This window comes from Physella acuta, unplaced genomic scaffold, assembly GCF_028476545.2.
Source record: "Physella acuta isolate Inbredline_101_S28 unplaced genomic scaffold, ASM2847654v3 ptg001267l, whole genome shotgun sequence".
Taxonomy (NCBI): Eukaryota; Metazoa; Mollusca; class Gastropoda; family Physidae; genus Physella; species Physella acuta.
Window position 1 is genome coordinate 8,041 of NW_026732782.1, and position 20,245 is coordinate 28,285.

A 20,245-nucleotide genomic window follows, 5' to 3' on the forward strand; every position below is an offset into this window, starting at 1 on the left:
GTTTTTTTTAAAAGAATAGCATAGCTAAGTTTTGACAAAAAAATCAAAGGCATTTTCATTATCTCTCCAAGAAGAAAGTGTACATTTCAAAGAAAATATCGTAATATCTATAAAATTGAGGTTTTTTTCTTTCTCTCTTATAAAAATGAAATAGGTCGTAATTATACATTTTCCTTAAAAACGGAAAAAAATAATTTAAAAAACTACAGATTTAGGAAAAGTTTTTTATTTCCATGTAGACATTCACCAGCTTCAAATTTTTTAAAACCATTGTAAAGAGTACATTTCATTCACTGACATTGCGTACAAGTACACATCAGCTTCATATTCAAATAGAAAAAACATTTTTATAAACTTTGTAAACAAAACCATCATAATAGATGTATTCTTCACAACAAATGCTCTGTTTTCAAACACAAGTAGGCCTATAAACACAATGCTCCAGATTTTTTAAATTTTAATAAACACTCATGTCAAATAATTTTACTATACAAAATATTTTACTTTTTTTTACTCAAATTAATTTAGTTGAATAAATAGTTGTAAGTACACATAGAATACTTCACAGACATAGTGTAAAGGACATAACAGTAGGCTTGAGAGAAATTTTAAAGTAAATTACATGGACCACTAGTGCACAATCAGCTGGTCACGCAGAGAAAAGCTCAATTAAAGTAACGAAACATGGTTCAATGTAAACAAATCTCCCTAAACTTTAGGCACCAAATAAAGGATTGAACTAATGAAACATGCTTAAATGTAAACAAATCTCATTAAAATGCAGGCACTAAATAAATGGTTGCTTTAAACAAGTCTTAACATTTTAACACAGTACATCCAAAAAACAGGAAACATAAAAATGAGGAATGATGAAAAGGCACAGAAAAAAATGTTATTTTAAAAAAATACAAAATATTTTTTTTTAATTCTGGCCAAAATGTTACAATACAAAACGGCTGCCCTGTTAGATTAAACCTTGTAAGTTTTAACTTGTACACCAAGAAATAAAATTTAACTATACTCAAAACTAACTAGCTTGTATCCAAGTTTAAACGTACCATACACTAAGGTCAACTAGTTCTATATGGGAGAATGTAACAAGATTTTGCTAGACCACATCAAAACAACTTGTCATTATAATCACACTCACTAATCTGACAGATAATCCGAAGAAGGGGTTAACCCTTAATGTAGTCTAGGTTTCACCTGTTACCTAAAGCATCAAACAGCCAGACCTCCCCCTAAAAAAACCCCAGCTCCAAACATCCTTAATGAAATATAATTTTAAAATTGTATTTAAATTTGTTACATCATGTCTAATCCCAATCTCCTGTAGGTGCAAACTATTAGGATAACCCCTACACAAGGCCATTATTGTTATAAGCTTCATCAATTTATTTAGAATAAAACTAATTTTCACCCTGATTATTTAGCAAAATCAAACAACTTCAAAATAGAAGTTTATTTAACAAAAATAAAATGATGCATACCATTTCTTACATTGACAAGCAGTTAGAAAGACAAGACTTTTTCAAAAAAGCTTCCAGGATTCAAAACTAAATTTTAAATGCAAGTATTTTGTTTGTTTTTTAAACTGAAGTGATGAACACAAAAATAAAATTCAACTGGACCTATAAAGTAGTACCCGTTAACATGAATGTCTTAGTATTAGAAAAAATATGTATACAATTGTTTGTTTAAAAAGAAAGGATTATGTAAAAAAAAATTATATAAAAATGCAGAAATGTTTGGTAACAAAAACATAAGCTCCTTGAGAAGTAAACTTTAAATTTTCCTTCTCAAAATCTATTGCACAATTTTTACACAATGTTTATAGGTAGAGGGTAAACTGAGAGAGAAATTTAAAATGGTGGTTTTGAAATGAGTGAATAATTTAAATGCCAATGTGGTTACCTTTATTTGATGAGGCTTACAGTAATTTCAATGATTAATGTGGTGTGAAAGCATTATTATTAGGAGTCAATGCCCTTTAAATTTTAGTGTTACAAAATATTTTAAAATATATTATGTAGGATAAAATTTTTAAATTCTAAATGTTTTAAAAGTTTAAAAGCAAGTTTTTTAAAATGTGATTTATATACATTTTACAATAAAATGTGGTTTATCTACATTTTACAATGTTCAAATATTTTAAAATGGACGTGTGAATGTGACCAGAATAGAACAGTAGTACTTGAGGTCACATGACCTGGGACTATGTCACACTCCTCACTTACATAAGCACATGCCCCCATATACACACACACACTCATTAAACACAAACACACATGTGTGAAGCTAAACTCTCCGGGAAAGTGTATTGTTTACAACAGAGGTAAAAGTAGGTGTAAAGCTGTTGTTTTAAGGTTTGGTCACGTGTAACTTCACAAGTCAACTTCCAATTAAAAAATGAACCACACACTGTGTAGCCTACTAGTTTAAAACTGAGGTAAAATTTGTCTTTAAAGCTAATATCTTACTGTGTAAACTTCTAACTCAAAATAAAAATTAAAAAAAAAAAATACCAAACAACTTGCAACAGTAGCAAACTGACCATCAAAATACTGACCACTAAAATTGGTCAAACAACATTACTGTAAGAATTATAAAATTTTTGTAAGTTTTTGCTGGCACTTCATATAAAGCAAGCTAAGCTACATGCCACCAAGACTAAAACAACACGTGTAAAGATTACAATGTGGGAACAGGTAAAACTAGGTGCACCTTGCACAGGTAAACATTTTATAATTAGGTAAACGTGTGATCATGAAGACAATTGCTAAGTCAACACAATTTTTTTTACACTATATAAAACATAATTTTTTCCTCATAGCATGGTCACACCAATTAAAGAATCAGGCCAGTCTTGCAAAAATTGAAAAAAATCTGTACATGAACAGCATCTGCACATAACTTAATAAGGCATACAATAACAGTATGTCAGGTACACAGTTTGATTGGTGCTGACATTGATAACAACTGAGAAAATTATATTTTTTTTACATTGATAATAATGTAATTTAAAAAAATGAACAGTGACTTCCCTTACATCAAGAATGAACAGTGATTTCCCTTACATCAAGAATGAACAGTCATTTCTCTTACATCAAGAATGAACAGTGACTTCCTTTTACAATTCCTAACCTAAAATGTGTAGACAACAAATCCTTATCAAGAGTACAATTAATTGACTAGACAATGACAATCAATGTATATTGTAAAAAAATCGTGATGTGTAAACCCTGTTTCACAAGTTCAACATCGAAAAACGTTTAGTAGCATTCTCCCTCGCATATATACAAGAACATCACTCTAATCCATGCCATACACCTTCATAATGCATACATGTTTAACTTTACCATAATGCTACTCTGTCCTAATTCCTCAAAATGTAATTATCTCCCCATTCCCCAAAATGCAACAACTTGACCCCATTACCAAAAATGCAACAACTTGACCCCATTACCCAAAATGCAACAACTTGACCCCATTACCCAAAATGCAACATTCTGTCCACATTCCCACAATGCAACACTCCCATACTATTATACACTATGCAATATGCTCATCATTATTCAGAAGAACTGGAACTTTCTCCAGGTCCTTATCTGTGTTGGAGGTCAACGGATCCATCTCCATGGCATCCACGCCCATGTTCTCAGAGGGGTCAGGCTCCTTGACCACCACAGGCTCGGGCCATGCGGCCTTGTTGTGGTAGTCGATGTACCTCTTCCAGACATTGCAGATCAGCTCGGACATGACCACGTCGTTTGTGTTGAGTGCCAGGATACGCAGTAAGAAAACTCCGTCGTTGCCCAAGTAGTCTCTTACAAAAGTCAGAACGGTTCTTTTTCCATCCTAGACAAAAGATTATTTTGTGACAACTTTTCAATTTTATTAAAGGAGAACATATTTGTTATTATTAAAAAGGAAGTTTTAGCGTAAATTAGAAAGACATACACAAAGCTAACTATCTTGACTATTAAAATCTAGAGCTACAGATTTTTAAGAAAACATAATAAAAAGAAAATGTGAATTCTAAATAGGATCAAAATTCAGGGAAAGATAACTATGATTAAAACTAACCTGTGGTAGTGTCCCATCATCATTGAACACTGACAGATATTTTATAATAAACTGTATGGACATCTCTGTTCTCAAAATTCTTGTCAGCCATTCTGTCATAAAAATATTTACATGAAATATAAGTTAGTATAGGCCAAACATACAGCTGCAAGTAATTGTGAAAAATGTCACCTATATTGTATTTATAAAAACAGTGCAGAGCACACACTAACAAAGAAACTCCATGACTAAAAGAATCCATTGATTATTGATTTAAAGGGAATTTATTTTATAGTAGTAATAGTTCAAATTTCCAATACTAAATTTTAAGTTGGAACAAGACTTATACCACTGAGTTGACTAGTGACTTTATTTTACTACTATTCACAACCAATTAAATTACAATAAATGTGCACTCACTAATTAAGCTGTAGATGGTCAGTGCCAGTAGTACAAACAACCAGAACCACTCAACCACGAAGAGTTTCTCCAGCAACATGTTGATGGTCAGCAGACACTGGATCCACGTCCCTTGACCACGAGCCTGGAAGTGGCACAGGGCGACCCTGGGAAAGTGGGTGATGTCCTTCCTCTCCTGGGTCTTGTAGTAGATCTGGTGAGGGAAGGAAACTTGATTATACATGGAGAATTAAAGCACACAGAATTACAGGTAGTTATAAATATGTAAGTTTAGTAAATAATGATTTAATTAAAAAACTAAATGCTGAAGAGTGAACAATGGGTCTAGGACAGGGGTCGGCAACATTTTGAAGAGGAAGAGCCAAAAGTTACAATTTTCAAAATTTCCCTGGTTTTAAAGAGCCATTAACATTTTTTTTATTTCAAATATTTTATTTTTTTATTAAGATTATTAGTATTTGTGGACGGAGCTGGAGAGCCGCATCTTGATATCAAAAGAGCCGCAGGTTGCCGACCCCTGGTCTACGAAATCATGGAGAGAACAGTAGAAGAAGAGTGAAAAGGCTGCTGGGCTCAAATGAGTACAGATAAGGAGAGCTGCAGTTCAGTGGAGAGGTGTGGTTGCAGCACTTTGCTCCCCAGGGACCAGTAAGTAAAAACAAACTAACTAATTAGTTAACTACATACACACTTCATAATAAATGGTGTTCAAAATTGCCAAGTAACTATATATATAAATTAATCTCCATTCTCATTTGTGCCCAAGATACATTATGTAGATAAAGAAGAGTTCATCTGTTTAAACAACAACATCACTTTTAGGGGTTCATGTTTATCATCGATAAATTAATTTAAAATAGTCATAAAGGATGTCAGGGCATGTAGAATTTGTTTTAAATTATCTTCAATTTTTTTTTTTTTTAAAACCTTGCCTAAAAATCTAAAATATTTGAGCTGAAACAAGAAATTAAAATCTAAGCTAACAAACCTGAAGAGCCCTAATGCCGTAGTGCCAATAATTGAAGTCCAAAAAAGCCGTCAGCATGAGAAACTGGAAGATGACGTTAAACAAGAACAGAGCCTTCACAACCAGGTACATGGTGGACAGGTAGTTACCTGTGTTGGCCCCCATACACAACATCCAGTGCTGGAGAATCTGAGATTCACAAAAAGTTTGATCATTTATACAACAATTATTTATGCACCTACAAGAATACACATTTATTTTTACATGGTTTATTCAATTTTATTTGGGATGTTTAGTATCTAATAATGGACAAACATTTACATAATACAGTCATCTTTACACAAATACAATAAGACAAATGATTGTTCGTTTACAAAAACTAATTTCAATGGTAAGTTTATTTAAGCATAAATTTACGTTAGCTAGTCAGTAAATCACCAACACTAGAAACATTTAGGGTTAATTAGGTGCAAGAAAGGGCAATTGAAAGATTTAATTATATGCTATGTTGAGGTTTAGAAAATTTTCTAATATGAAAATTGGTGAAAAGTAAGTTTTATAATTTTCATTTCAAAGTTTCCAATAAGAAGAAAAACAATTTGTAAAAGGCATTACAGGTAAGTAAACACAAGGCAGATAGTTTCATTTTGTGTGACTATAATGCTAAGAAGTTTCAAATTCTGACTAACAAAACAAATAAAATTAATAAACACCTTTTTAGTTTGTCTGCCAACCCTGCTTTTCATGAACCAGAACGGCTTGCGGTTGATCTTCAGCCATGTCTCCAGGAACTCGGCCACGCTAGCAAACACCGTGTTCTTCTTCTCCGTGGTGTCAAAGGAGCTGTCTGATATCATGGTCACCATTTTTTCTATCTGCGTACCGGAGTACTCGTTGCACTCATTCCAAATCACGTTGGGGAACTTGAACATGAATGCCTGGTGAAAAGATTAATAAACAATATGTTACGGGAATTTAAAAATGTTTTTCATCTTTCTTTTCTTTTCTTTTTTTGTTCTTAATTTAATGTTGGAAGAGATTCCCTACAACCCAATTGAAAACATATTTGATAAAATTTTAATGTCAAGCTAACACTATGAGAGTTTAATATTTCTAAAAATAATAAAATCAACCCCCCCCCCCCTTCCGGTGTAAAATAGAATATTTTACCTGGACAAGGAAGATAACTGTAATCCATCTGTAAAAGTTTATCTCCCCTAGATCATTAGACTCTTTCACCAATGTAGCATTCAGTGGTCCCCCATGTAGAGGGTCCAGGTCATATGGCACCTGATAAAACAAAACACACATCGCATTAGGTTTTAGAGGAAATATCTGGTTTATATTTTGAGGGCAGCAATGTAATTATAAGAAAATTAACATTCAGACAAAATTGGCTGGCCTTACTTCAGAAAATGCTGAAAGGCAAATTTTAAAGTCAGCTGCAATTTGGCAAACAATTGTCTTGTTTTATTGATAAAATATTCAAAGAGTAAAATCTATTGAAAAATATTGAAACAATTTATTATTGTAGCCAGTTCAAATACTGATTTTTTAATTATATTATTGTAATTTGGCATTACAATAGTGTGTCTAAGTCTCATAAAGACTTCCGAAGAATAGCTGTTTAATAACAAGGCTTAATTTATTTTGTTTTGCATCAATAAATATTAATTGAAGTCTAAAAAAATTAACCTTTAAAAATTATTCTTCAATTTGTTTTTTTTGTCGTAAAAATCAGAGCATAGCAATACATCAGATTTTTAATTTACTTTAATTAGGTCAACAGTACACCAAGTGATTATTTTTCATATGTTTGAATTTATGTTATTAAGTTACCAGACAATTTGTATTGCAAGAATAAAATACCAAGCTTTAGGCCTGTCATTTTACATGCTAAACTAATTACTAAATGTAATTAAAGCTAGAATTGATATTATCAGAAATAATATATAGTTACTTAAGAAAAAATATTAATAAAAAAAATTAATTCCATTTAGGAAATATCCTTGAATTAGTTTTAAATAATTTATTATAATTTTAATGTATAATACAATGTATCGTTAAAAATAATAAATAGATATAGGAGAAAATAGTTTTTTTTATATAAAAAGCAATATAGGCCTACTTTATGAAATTTTTTTATTATTGTAGAAAAAAATAATCAAGATATTCATACTAGCATATTCTGTTCAAACATTTTGTAAAAAAAAAATTTTGTGAGCATATGTAAGATTTAAAGAAAGAGAAGAAAATGAAAACCCATCCAACATATGGAACAGATGTTTAAATGTCAGGCTACAACCTTTAACATGGAAACAAGGTTGTTTCTCTAGCAGTCTAAAATTGTGGCTTTGTAATGTTTCTCTAGCAGTCTAAAATTGTTGTGGCTTGGTCTCAATATTTCTCAAGCATTTAATGTTCAAACATGAACCAGATACCAAGTTTTGATGTAAGCTGTCATTAATGTTGGATCAATTTGAGCTCTTAAAATAGAAGACTCCTCCGGAGTATCAATACAATACTGTTTCATGTGCATTTATTGAATTTTATTTAATCTAAGGTTAAAAAGTTTCTTAAGATATGGCAGGATGAAAATGTTTTTCTTCTCCTTTTGTTCAATGTATAAACTATTGATGTAAGTGTAGAAATCATAATATTAATATATAATAGGTATGTAAGATAATTTTATATTTAACAGTATTATAAATATTAGTTTACTTTTTTTCTTTAACTACACAGCACTTTATACTTATTTTTAATAAGAAAAATATATAGTTTATAAATAAAAAAAGCACTGTTGTTTTTAGAGAAGTGACATTTTTGTCAACACTTCTTTAATGTCTTTTAGGCAACAAAAAAAGGCAACAAAAAATGCTTCAATGGTGCCCAACATTTAAGTGTTGAATGATTAGCATCAATTGAATATTCTACTCCAGCTGAAATAATTTGAACATCATCTGAGAGGTGTAGCCATGTTTTTAATCACAAATGAAAAACATCAGCAAACCTTAGAGGGAAGAAAAATATTTAATGAAAGAAAATATAAATTTGGTACTGATTGAAGGAAACGTCTCATGCAGCAAAAATCTGGCCAGATAGAAGCTAATTGTAAACAATTTTGTACCTAACAGTTCTAGCAGTTTATATTTTTTTTACATTATAAATATATATATATATTTAAGTTGATAAATTAAATCTTTAAAAAACGATAGTCAAAAAACGTATTATTTTGCAAATTTTAAAAAGTTTTTGAATAGATTGTAATTAAGGAATTAATGTGACTGAAATTTCAGCTGCATGATATGTTTAATGGGGTACGCAAGTGGGATAAGTTAAAAGCCCATAGGTTAGGTTCATTTTTAGAAAAAGCAACTTGTGAGTAAGAAAGCAAGAGGGTTAATGTTTCTGACTGGCACTAAAGCTGAAAAAAAACAGAGTGGGGTAAAAAGAAATCTCCAAAGACGGAGAGCTAAATGTCGGCCAGACAAAAATGCGTGGCTACCTCGGAATGGTTATCTGCATTGGGGAAGCTGTAAAGTTTATGGGTCCTGCAATAGTGATTGGCATGCTCCTGGAAGTGCTTCATGGTATAATTAGGGAGCCAGCAATCGAGTGGGCCCTCCGTGTTCTCTTTGATGCCCACAATGATCCCAAAAGCAGCGAACAAGAAAGCCGTGTAAAAATGATGAAGCTGATCAACCAAATCATCGTCCCTGATCCTGGACTGAAAATTCAGGAGCTTCAGTGATGAAATCACTTTCTCCATGTTTGATCAATACCCTGGTAAAACAAAAAAAATTTAAAAACATGAGACGGGAATTTGATAAAACAAATACCTTAGACATGTTATCTTTATCTGGGTATCGGTACAATTTATGTGTCCAGCAGTAGGTGTTGACGTGGTCCTGGAAGTGCTTCCAGTTCTGGGAGGTCACCCAGCAGTCCAGTGGCGCCCCCATGTACTCCTTCAGGCCAATGATGATGGCGAACGAGGCGAACATGTACACGGTGACGTAGTGGTGGAGCTGGTCGACGGTGTCGTCGTCGCGGATTTTTTCGCGGATGCGAAGGTTGGGTAAACTGCTAACTAAACTTTCCATTTTCATACTGAAATAAAAACAACAGAGGCAAATCTAATACACATACCATACCATCTGTTGACTTTTTAGGTTGAAAAAATATTTAACACTGTCAGATTAACTTTCACAAAAATAGTAATTCTATATAGGCCCTAAAAAAAATAATTCATGTAGGCCTAGGCATTATTGAGGTGAAAAATGAAATGCAATTGGACATTTTCAGCTTGTTATCATGACTTTAAAGAATATATTATAAGAACTTTTACATTCTGAAATCGAAGTTAACTTCAATTAGGCCTAGACCAATAGAATATTTAAAAGTATTGATCTATTATAAAAGCAATTTTACAAACTATAGGCCTTCTGTACAGCATTTTTAAACTATTTAAATTTAAACAAAACAAATGTTTAGTCCTAAAACAAATAAAAGCATGTAAAATATTAGAGTAGCTTTGGGCTTAAAGTAAAAATCCAGTTAACAAAAATGAGCATGCAAAATTGTGGTTGGTACACAGACTCCTTTACATGTTACAAAATAATGCTTTAAAAAAAACATAGGCCTAAGAGGCATTAACTGATGAAATAGGCCCCAATATTATGCACAGTCAAAAATCTTTAGTTTGTTTTATTTTTTCCCTTGAATTTCGCAAGTTCCCTCCCACTAAATGACATCTTTAGTCCGATCTCCACTTCACTCGGTCTTATAAAAAGAACAGGATTATTTGAATTTTTCCTATCTAAGATATTTAATAGGCCCTAATATATATTTTATAATCAGTCATCACACCTAATTTAAACTAAGTAAACTCCATTCCTAGAGAGGTGCTCAGCTTGTTGATTCAACGAAACGAGAGCACGCAGATCGTCACATTAATTAAGAACTTGTTACCCCCCCCCCCCCCATTTAAATTTAAAAAAAAAAAGCTAACTTATGGGAAAAAACATATTGGCATGAGGCGATAAAATGTCTGACGTATTAAGTACCAGAACAGAAAATTAGGCCTGCTAATAGTAAGACCTAGGCCTACTGTGACTAATTATTTAATTAGCCCACAACATAAAGCTAGGTCTAATTGTAGCAATTACAAGACATAACTACACAATCACACAAACCTCACCTACACAAGCTCAGCCAGATAGAAGATGGTTTGTTATGCCTCTAAGTAAAGCTGTCTATTCTATACTGTTACACAAGTTTGAACATCCCCGTGGTTTGACCACTACACAGCTACGACACGCTTGACCACTAAACAGCTACGACACGCTTGCCCGCGTCGGCCAATACGCGAGACAAACAAATTCTATCAAGGCCGGCCCTACACACGGAGTATGACTAACACAATATCGTCTGCTCCGTGTAGCGCACAGCACCCTGGGAATCTTGCTAGTTATCCCGCCCCACCACTCCCCCCACCCGGTCACATTGATCCATCCCATCAGTGGCGACCGTTAAAAAAAAAGACGATCACCACGCTTCACTGGAATGCCACGCTATAATTTTTTCATACTGGTGGGGAAAAAACAGCCGCCTTGCTGAAGTCCGCGTTCCCAGTCCAGTCATTAGCCCCGCCCCATCCAGCGGACAGCCAGCGTCCGCCCCCTCTCCTTCCCAAAACGGACACAGTGTCCATTCAAGAATGTGTGACAAGGTACGCACTGACCGACCCTTTTGTATTCCCTCACAACGAGAGTCTAGCACACTTGGAGGACAACAACACGCTCGTCACACAATAGTTGTTTGAATAAAGAACGTTAAGGTTTCGCTTTAAGATTTTCTTTTCACAGATCATAAGAGAGGGGGAAAACCTAAAATAGTTTTTATGTCTTAAGATTCCTACAATTTACGAGATCTAGATTCAACTGCTGATAAAAAAAAATCTAAACTATTTTCTGTCTTTAGAATACTAAAAATTACTAGATCTAGATTCCACAACTGATAAAAACAAAAAAAAATCTGTAGAAAAAACACACACATTGCCTCTGTGTTTACGGAAAAAAAAACGTACGGACTACTTGGCAACAAGCCAACCACTGGCACGAAAGCAAAAGTAAATATATTCACATGCGATGTTTTGTCCTTAAACATTTTAAAACATGCTACAATTATCGCTTTATGAACACTTAAAGAATGATATCATAACAAAAGGTTTCATCTCTAAAAAAAGTAAAAAAAAAAAAAACAAAAAAAAAACCCAAAAACTGGAGGATTTTCCTCAGGCAGGACAATAAGCCAGATAATTTCTTATCAATTGGGAAAATCCGAAAGCAAATTGTTTTACCAACAACGAGGTTTAGCCAAAATAACACTGCGAATAAATTACGTGTTTTTACAACATAAGGGGAAAGGCTAGTTGATTAGATTAATCTCCCTGAAATAAAATTAGGCTTAGATAAATCTTCAGAATTAATTAAGGCATTATTAAAATCTGCATATAATCTGGATAAAAAAACTGTTTAATGTCTCAAAATAAATTCTAAGATAAAAAATAATAATTTCACTGCTAAAATAAAATATATACCAACATATACATCAATATTTTAATCATAAAAAGCTCATTACACTTTCTTTTAAGCAGTATTTGTGCAAGTAAAAGCTAAACTGCAATGGTGCAGAGGTATCATGCTGTACAACACAAGTGGCTTAACTAAGAGGGGTGTGTGTACTTAAAATCCCCACTTGGCACAACAGGGTGTAGCTAAGCTCACACCACAACACCATGCTGAGTATACCAGACCTAGCCATTTTCCTATAAGAGTTCCCAGACTTCAAGCAACACAGGTCCTGACTGGGTCATGAGGGGAAAGCACTGAGCTAAGACAAACAAGTTGGAGTTAGTGAACATGTGAAGCACATCTATGGCAGTCTATGCCATCCTGAGAGGAACACTTCAGGTGCACCAGTCTACACAGTGTACGTCTACACAATCTTCAGCGTACAGAATCCTATGTGTATGTTTCCACAATCCTAAGTGTACAGAATCCTAAATGTACAAGCGTACAGAATCTTATGTGTATATCCTTTTGTTTCCACAATCCCCAAGTGTACAAATTTATAGAATCCTATGCGTATACACTATTACACTTCCACAATTCTAATTGTACAAGTGTATAGAATCCTGTGTATGTAAGTGTACACAAATACTGACTGTAAAAGTCAACATAAATATTGTAGGTACAAGTATACACAATCATGTGCACACAATTCTAAAATCTGCATAAAATTTACAAAATCCTGTGTGAAAACGACAACACAATCCTAAAAATACAAAACCCTATGTGTACAAATCCATGGTCCTATGTGTATGAATCTATGCAGCGAGTGTGTATGTCTACATAATCCTACACATACATCTCAAAAGTATCACACGAGTACAGGCTGTTCACCAGCCCCCATAGTGTGCAAGTCTACATTATCCTACAAGAGAAAGAGTGACTCCCCATTGTGTAGCACAGACAATTACCTTCACCCCACCCCCACAAGACTGGCACGCCACCAAATATATCAGCTTCAAAGCTATGCAAAAAATACAATAATACGATTATTCTTTATTGCCCCCCATCCCCGCAGCTTATATTGATTATCACTAACCCACACAGTTCGGCATAAGGGTGTGTTGTCTATAAGAAAAAAAGGGGAGAGAAAGGCAGCTGTTCATATAAATCTTTCCAAATTTTTTATCAGTATTAAACATTTAACAGATATGCCATCCGCACACAAAGAAAGAGAGAGGAAATGGCTGTATAAAAAAAGTGTGCATGATTAATTTTCTCGATTTTCAGTGCTGTCATTCAAACTCAACAATCTAATTGTTGCTGTCATTCAACATTCTCTTTGCTGCTGTCTTTCAAAAATCTATTTTCAACAATTTGTTTGGTAGTGTCACTCAACATTCTAATAGCTTTAATAAAGAACAATATAATTTTCAATATATGGTGCATAACAATCTCACATAACAAAACACAAATCACTATACAAACCACTATCAATAGAAAACCTAATCATATTGAATAAATATTACATCAATTTCAAACTTCCCCTATGTTTATATCACTCAGTTTATTTTTAGAATCCACTGACCTTACCAAAGTTAGATAACTCTTCAATTGTTGACATCAGCCAAACAAAAACAACTAATGCAATAAAGCTGATCTAAAAATAGTCATGACAAACTGACACAAAACAAAGTTATCAGTAGAGGCTGATTGTAAAAAAATATTAAGTCCAAACATTTAACAAACTGAACATTTTTTTTATAATACACTCCCCCCCCCCCCCAACCATGTGTAAACCAAAGTAAAATAAATACAATGCTGTAATGTCACAACCATCCTGTAAACAAATCAGTTTCACCACCAAAAGCTTTCCAAACAATCCTCGAAATTGGTCCAAACAGATCATTATCACTAATGAGTGGCTCATTAGAGCTGATGTGATTTGGATTGTTTGCGGTGAGCAATCAAGACACAGACCACAATTAAAAGTAAATGAGTGAGGGGCTAATTAAATGGTGAATGGCTAATGAAAAAAGGATTGTGTACACAAAATTCACATAATAAAACAAAATTACAAAACATTTAATATTTTTTGAGAGTGGATTTTAAAGGGTATAATTAATGGGATACACATAATTATCCATAGCTGGTGTCACACCCCCCCCCCCCCTTTCAATTTCAATTAACTCAAATACATGCCTTTTCCCATAATTTAACCTTTTGAAAACCTCAATCCAATTATAATGTACTAACCTGTTATAATGCAGAAAATTAAACAAAATGAAGTTAAATGATTTTAAAATCCATGTTATGATACATGATAATGATTTTTAAAAGTTATAAGTTTAGAATTTAGAAAATGTAGGCCTAAGTGCAGGCAATTTAATATACAAATATTTACTACAAGGATAGTCAGTCCACATTTTGAGTTGACACTTTGTATCTCTAGCAGTCACGAGACAAGAACAAGATCCGAACCCAAGCCCTTTTGGGCTAGGAGTAAGGTTCTCTACAGTAGATCTATACCTCATGCCTGACTGTGACTCTCATTTAGGAAAAGTCACTGAGGATGGTTGGGATAAGCACTGACCACTCATTTTATATGCTGAGGTCAGAGAAACAGAGGGGCTCTACTTCATCTACCCAGAGTTTCTTTCAGGCATATCTTCATGTCGGAGGGGGGGGGGGGCGAGACTAGATCTAGTCATTTAGTAAATCTGAAAATCATAGTCATAGGGCCTATTGGCTATACTATACTCTATCTATACTCTTTTATTAGGCTATATAGCCAGCCTATGATATAGGCTCCAGAGTTTCTTCCAGGCATCTCTTCGAGTGGGCTTTGCCCCCCTGAAAAAATTCTACCGCCCCCCCCCCCCCCCCCCCGGATGAAATGAAATTTATATAATTTAGGCCTATAGAAAATATACTTTTAACAGTGTCTGCCCCCCCCCCCCCCCCTCCCCGAGAAAAAAGTCTGGAAGAAACACTAATAGGCTCTGTGGACTGGTAGTCTAGTATTAGTAGGCTAATGGCTAATACTAATAATATGATAATACTATGGACTTAAAACGCCACAACAGTCAGCTGAGTAAGGAATAGTTTTTTTATAGTATTGATCGAACTACCTTCAAAGCCTTCAGTTACTTTATTTTATTTAGCCTAAGTCTTAAGTAATAAGTATTATTAAGTAATATTAAGTATTGTAAGGTAAGCGCATGCCATACGACATACGATGCTGTCGATACAATCCTCCATAAAAATACAGTTAGGCCTACTGTTTAAATTTTGGATGATTATGATAGAGACAGTTATCAAAATCAATGTAATCTAGAAACTAAAGTAAAGATTTAATTAAACGCCTTACCACCGCCGGGTTCCTAGCACACAACCGAGTACACAGAACTCAGCATGTACACAACCCTCAGCCTCTCCTCATTTAACAAGTGCGTCTCTGTTCTAGTTAAATATAAGCCTCGCGAGAAGGTAGCCCTACGGTATATCTTTTTTTTTTCACTGCGCCACTCTCCGCAATGTTAACTTAGCGAATGAAAAATGAAATACAGCTCGCGTTAAAAATAGTTTCGCATTTTTACTTTTTTAAAACATTTATAAATTATTTTATTTATTTATTATTTTCGAAAAAAAAAGAAAGAAATAGGATTGTTTTCTTTTGAAATAACAACAATTTTTGTTTAAACTTTAATAAAAGAAAACATGGTACGGGCCATTTTGATAAGCCAGTTACAAATTTATTTAGTCAGTGGCGGATAATCAACTTTTGGACCCCCTCTTATCTCCGTTGGGGAGCATTCGCCCCGTTGTTTTTTTTTTTAAAGAATAGCAGGAGTTGCTCCCCTGGGCTTCTAACGAGATTTTTTCTATCGAAATTTCAAGCTTTAATTAATAGTCTACAAATTATTATATCTCTAGAACATCTGAACTCCGGGTGACACCATTTAGGGGGGTGACACCAAGGCAAAAAATAGCAAAATATATAGAGAAAAACTTGAGAAGGGTGCAAATCGAAAGTTTGATGGGGGTGGGGGGTGGGGTGCAAATCGAAAACTTGAAATTTTGTCCCCGGGAAGGGTCGCTACGCCTCTGGGGGGTGACACCATTAAGTGCCGCACCGGGTGACACCCGACCTCACTACGCCACTGACTCTACTTTACCTGCCTACATGGACATCCTCCTACTTTGACATTATATCTACCTTGTTTTAAAAATAATTAAACCTCTAAAAGATATATCAAATGGGGATGGATTGTTCATATCATGAGAAGGGGAGAAGACAATATCGCGAGGAAAACCTTAGACTGGAACCCCCAGGGTAAGAAGAAAGTGGAATGGCCAAGGACATCCTGGAGAATGGCAGTAGAAGATGAGGCAAAGGCTGCCAGGCTTTGGTAAGCGTAAATAAAGAGAGCTGCCCAAAAGCGGAAAGGCGTGGCAGCAGCCGTTAGCTCCCCAAGGGCCATAAATGAATAACTCAGGTCAAAAGATACATCTCTTTGTGCCACTTTTAACACTAGCGACGTGGTTCAAAGGATTAGAATTACACTAAAATAACATGAACTGTTCAACATCAAACTCGATTTTATTAGTGGAGTACGCCGATGCAAGTTTTTAAGTGTTAGTCCACTTGTTACAAGTTGAAGTGTGAGGGGGACACTTTATATTTTAACTGCTAGCAGGTGGATAGGCGTGCGTGAACATTGGCGTGTAAAAATATCACGACACTCATAAGGCACAAATACACACACGTGCACATACACACATGGGTACGGCGTGGCCTAGCGGTAGAGCACCACACTGCTACCCCGAAAGTCTCGAGTTTGAAACCGGGTTCAAGTCAGTAGATCTTCATTGAGTCCAGCCAACTCTGATGAGTACTTAAATTAAAGGCTGTGCATAGGGCTGACCACACAACAAGGCTACAGAAACAGGTGAACTCTACTTCACTTGCTCCATGGACCATCAGGTTCGAAAAGGGAAGTTTACTGATACTTTACTTATACTTATACACTAAACAAACGAGATTATGAGAAGCTGATGACTGCAGTATAATAACTATAAAGGTTGTATGAGACATACATCAACACATAGTCAACGCATATATACACACTCGCCTATATAAGCTTCACACACACACTCACTCAGGCATACGTATACACACACTAGCCCATCAGCCTAAACCGAACACACCCAAGCCCACACCTACATGAACCACCTACACTAAAAGCACTGAATTACTTGTCATAGCTAAATGAGGAAGTTGGTCCGTGGCTCTATGTTCAAGTTGTGTGCGGTGTACATGATGAGGTAAAACATTAATCTCTCTCACACACGCATACACTACACACACACACACAGACACATATACACACACACAGTAAATGGAATACAAATAAGCGGAATAAAAACACATAACGCAACAAAACAAAGAACCCATTAATAAGAAACAAACAAAACATCAAGACTGCAGGTATTTAAAAAAAAAAACGCGTGTGAGATGAAAGATGAAGTAAGGAACAACCGCCTTCCTACAAAATTATTAACCAATGTTGACACGTGTTTAACGCTCTCTGTGATGAGCCGGTGGGCTAGAGTTTAATCAAATACATTAACTGTCCACTCGAGTTTGTCAAGACAAAAGCATTTCTACCAGAGTGGTTGGGGGGGGGGGGGGGGGGGCAGAGTGGTTTGGTGGGGGGGGGGGGGGGTTGGGGGGTGATTACGATTTGCTTAGGACTTATGTCTAAATATATCTGTAGGAAGAGGGCGCGCAAAATGCGAGCAATTTTTTCTTTTCACCTTCTATTCTGGGGGTGGTGGGGCATGTCGCCATGATTTCCGCTCCCCACTCTCCCAAAACGAAATAGAACAAAATATTAAAGTTATTTAGAAAATATTTACTTTAACCATTGTTTCCCCTGCTGGTAGTTTCAAGCGCCCCTTCCTTTTATTTTGTTTTCGATTTTAGTAATTTTACAATCTTCTCACACTCCTGGTATTTAGCCCACCCCACTCCCCACCCACTCCCACGCCCTAGCAGGAATAAAAGTATTTCAACACACCTTAAGTTTAACTTTTGCCTATGCTAAAGAAAATAGCAGTGTCGGTTGCGGATAAAGCCGCTGTAAAGAAATTGTTTAGAACAGCATATTGAAAACAACAACACATCTAACTGTTTTGTTAGGTATTGTCAGCTATTAATCTGCCAAACAATGAAAGCTCCAAAGGGAGATAATCCCAGCCCAGGCAACCCCCCCCCCGCATGTATTACCAAAACGTGCATTTAATTAGCTACCAAATATTTTTTATTTAACTCTTTATTTCCAACATGACACGCCTACGCCCTGTCACTTTAACCAGCAGGCAATCATTTCAACCTGAGCTTCTGAAGGCGAATTTTTGGCATATTTTTATTTTGGCACGTTATTTATCCTGGCATGTCATGGCGACCCAGGGCTAAGTGTTGGAGGGTTTAAGTTAGGGTAATCTTAGGCTTAGTGTGTGATCAAGAGATCCGAACTCAAGACTTTCGGGTTGGGAGCCGAACGCTCTATCACCCAACCACCGAGTCCCATAAATGTAACATTGGAAGGTTATCAAGCCCATCATCGTAGACTTAATAAAAAAAGTGGTCTAGAAATCAGTAAACCCTACACCACCACTTCAACATATCTTTATATCTTTATTGCTTGTAAGATTTATGTTTCCTGTGCCATCACATGACATTTATACAATCGTGACAGATGTTGGCAATTAGCACACCAGCTCACCTATCCTCCCACCTATCTACTAATTAGTATATTGACTCTAGGCCCCGCCCATGTATTAATCAAGGCTATCAGTCACAAAATATAAGCCACGCCTTTGTGCTTATACCATTCATAGCTAGATCACGCATAACAAGATTACACATAGCTAGATCACACATCAATAGATCACACATAACTAGATCACACATCAATAGATCACACATCAATAGATCACACATAACTAGATAACACATAGCTAGATCACACAGAATTAGGTCACACATAAATAAATCACACGTAACTAGATCACACGTAACTACATCACACATAGCTAGATCACACATAAATACATCACACATAACTAGATCACACATAAATAGATCACACATAAATAGATCACACGTAACTACATCACACATAGCTAGATCACACATAAATACATCACACATAACTAGATCACACATAAATAGATCACACATAAATAGATCACACGTAACTAGATCACGCATAGCTAGATCACACATAAATAGATCACACACAACTAAATCACACAGAACTAGATTACACATAAATAGATCACACAGAACTAGATCACACATAAATAGATCACACATAAATAGATCACACACAACTAAATCACACAGAACTAGATTACACAGAACTAGATCACACAGAACTAGATCACACATAGTTAGATCACACATAAATAGATCACATCATATCATATATAACATCACTCACAACACCACACATAATCACCGTTTGTTTGAAGCAAGTCTGTTACGCATCATATAGACTTACAAATGTATGACTCACAAATTTGATTACGTGTGTCAAACTTTATTTCCCACATATAAAGTCTGTCAAACATGTCGCATGTAATGACGTCACTCTGTCACACATGAACTCACACATTTAATAACGTCTGTCACACATGAACTGTCACATTTAATAACGTATTTAAAACATGAACGGTCACATTTAATAACGACTGTCACACATGAACTGTCACATTTAATAACGTCTGTCACACATGAACTGTCACATTTAATAACGTCTGTCACACATGAACTGTCACATTTAATAACGTCTGTCACACATGAACTGTCACATTTAATAACGTCTGTCACACATGAGCTGTCACATTTAACAACGTCAGTCACACATCAACTCACACATGTCATGCAACACATCGACTCACACATGTGCCTGTCATACAACAGAGTACTCACAAGTCCACCATATCCTGCTGGCACCACCATACTTCCAACAATGCCAGAACTTCCACATCTCACTGGAAACAAATCTACCTGTATTACGTCACACCTGGGGAAAAGAGGACCATTGACTCACGATGCCTTCAAATCTACTCACACCCACCTGTTTTCCACCCGCTTTCCTTCTTTACCCTCCCCTCCCAACCTTTTTCTTCTATGGTCCATCCTTGATTC

At 35.2% G+C, this 20,245-nt stretch overlaps 1 protein-coding gene across 5 annotated transcripts; it reads right to left on the minus strand.

Moving 5' to 3' along the window:
- Positions 1–208: 208 nt before the first annotated feature.
- On the minus strand, positions 209–20,038 carry LOC131957801 (innexin unc-9). Of its 5 annotated transcripts, XR_009389138.1 has the most exons (9): positions 20,027–20,038; positions 9,292–9,562; positions 6,623–6,742; positions 6,166–6,390; positions 5,474–5,641; positions 4,486–4,678; positions 4,087–4,178; positions 766–3,858; positions 209–704 (listed from the first exon to the last, which is right to left on the minus strand). XR_009389138.1 is itself a non-coding variant. In XM_059322591.1 (8 exons), the coding sequence occupies exons 1-8, from the start codon at positions 20,035–20,037 to the stop codon at positions 3,553–3,555; spliced, it is 1,386 nt and encodes a 461-aa protein (XP_059178574.1). In that variant the 5' UTR covers position 20,038; the 3' UTR covers positions 209–3,552. The 5 variants fall into 5 exon arrangements, 4 of the variants coding, with proteins under 4 accessions (XP_059178574.1, XP_059178576.1, XP_059178575.1 ...); XM_059322591.1 differs by having other exon boundaries at positions 209–3,858; XM_059322593.1 differs by lacking the exons at positions 9,292–9,562; positions 20,027–20,038 and adding exons at positions 8,958–9,235; positions 15,395–15,517 and having other exon boundaries at positions 209–3,858.
- Positions 20,039–20,245: the final 207 nt, after the last annotated feature.

What these genes read in the sequence shown, in the direction of transcription:
- LOC131957801 (XM_059322591.1), bottom strand. An exon ending in ATAAAGATAACATGTCTAAG is followed by an intron (nt 6,743 to 9,291) that starts GTATTTGTTTTA and finishes TTGTTTTATCAG; the next exon opens with GTGCCATATGACCTGGACCC. An exon ending in ATGATGGGACACTACCACAG is followed by an intron (nt 3,859 to 4,086) that starts GTTAGTTTTAAT and finishes TCTTTTGTCTAG; the next exon opens with GATGGAAAAAGAACCGTTCT.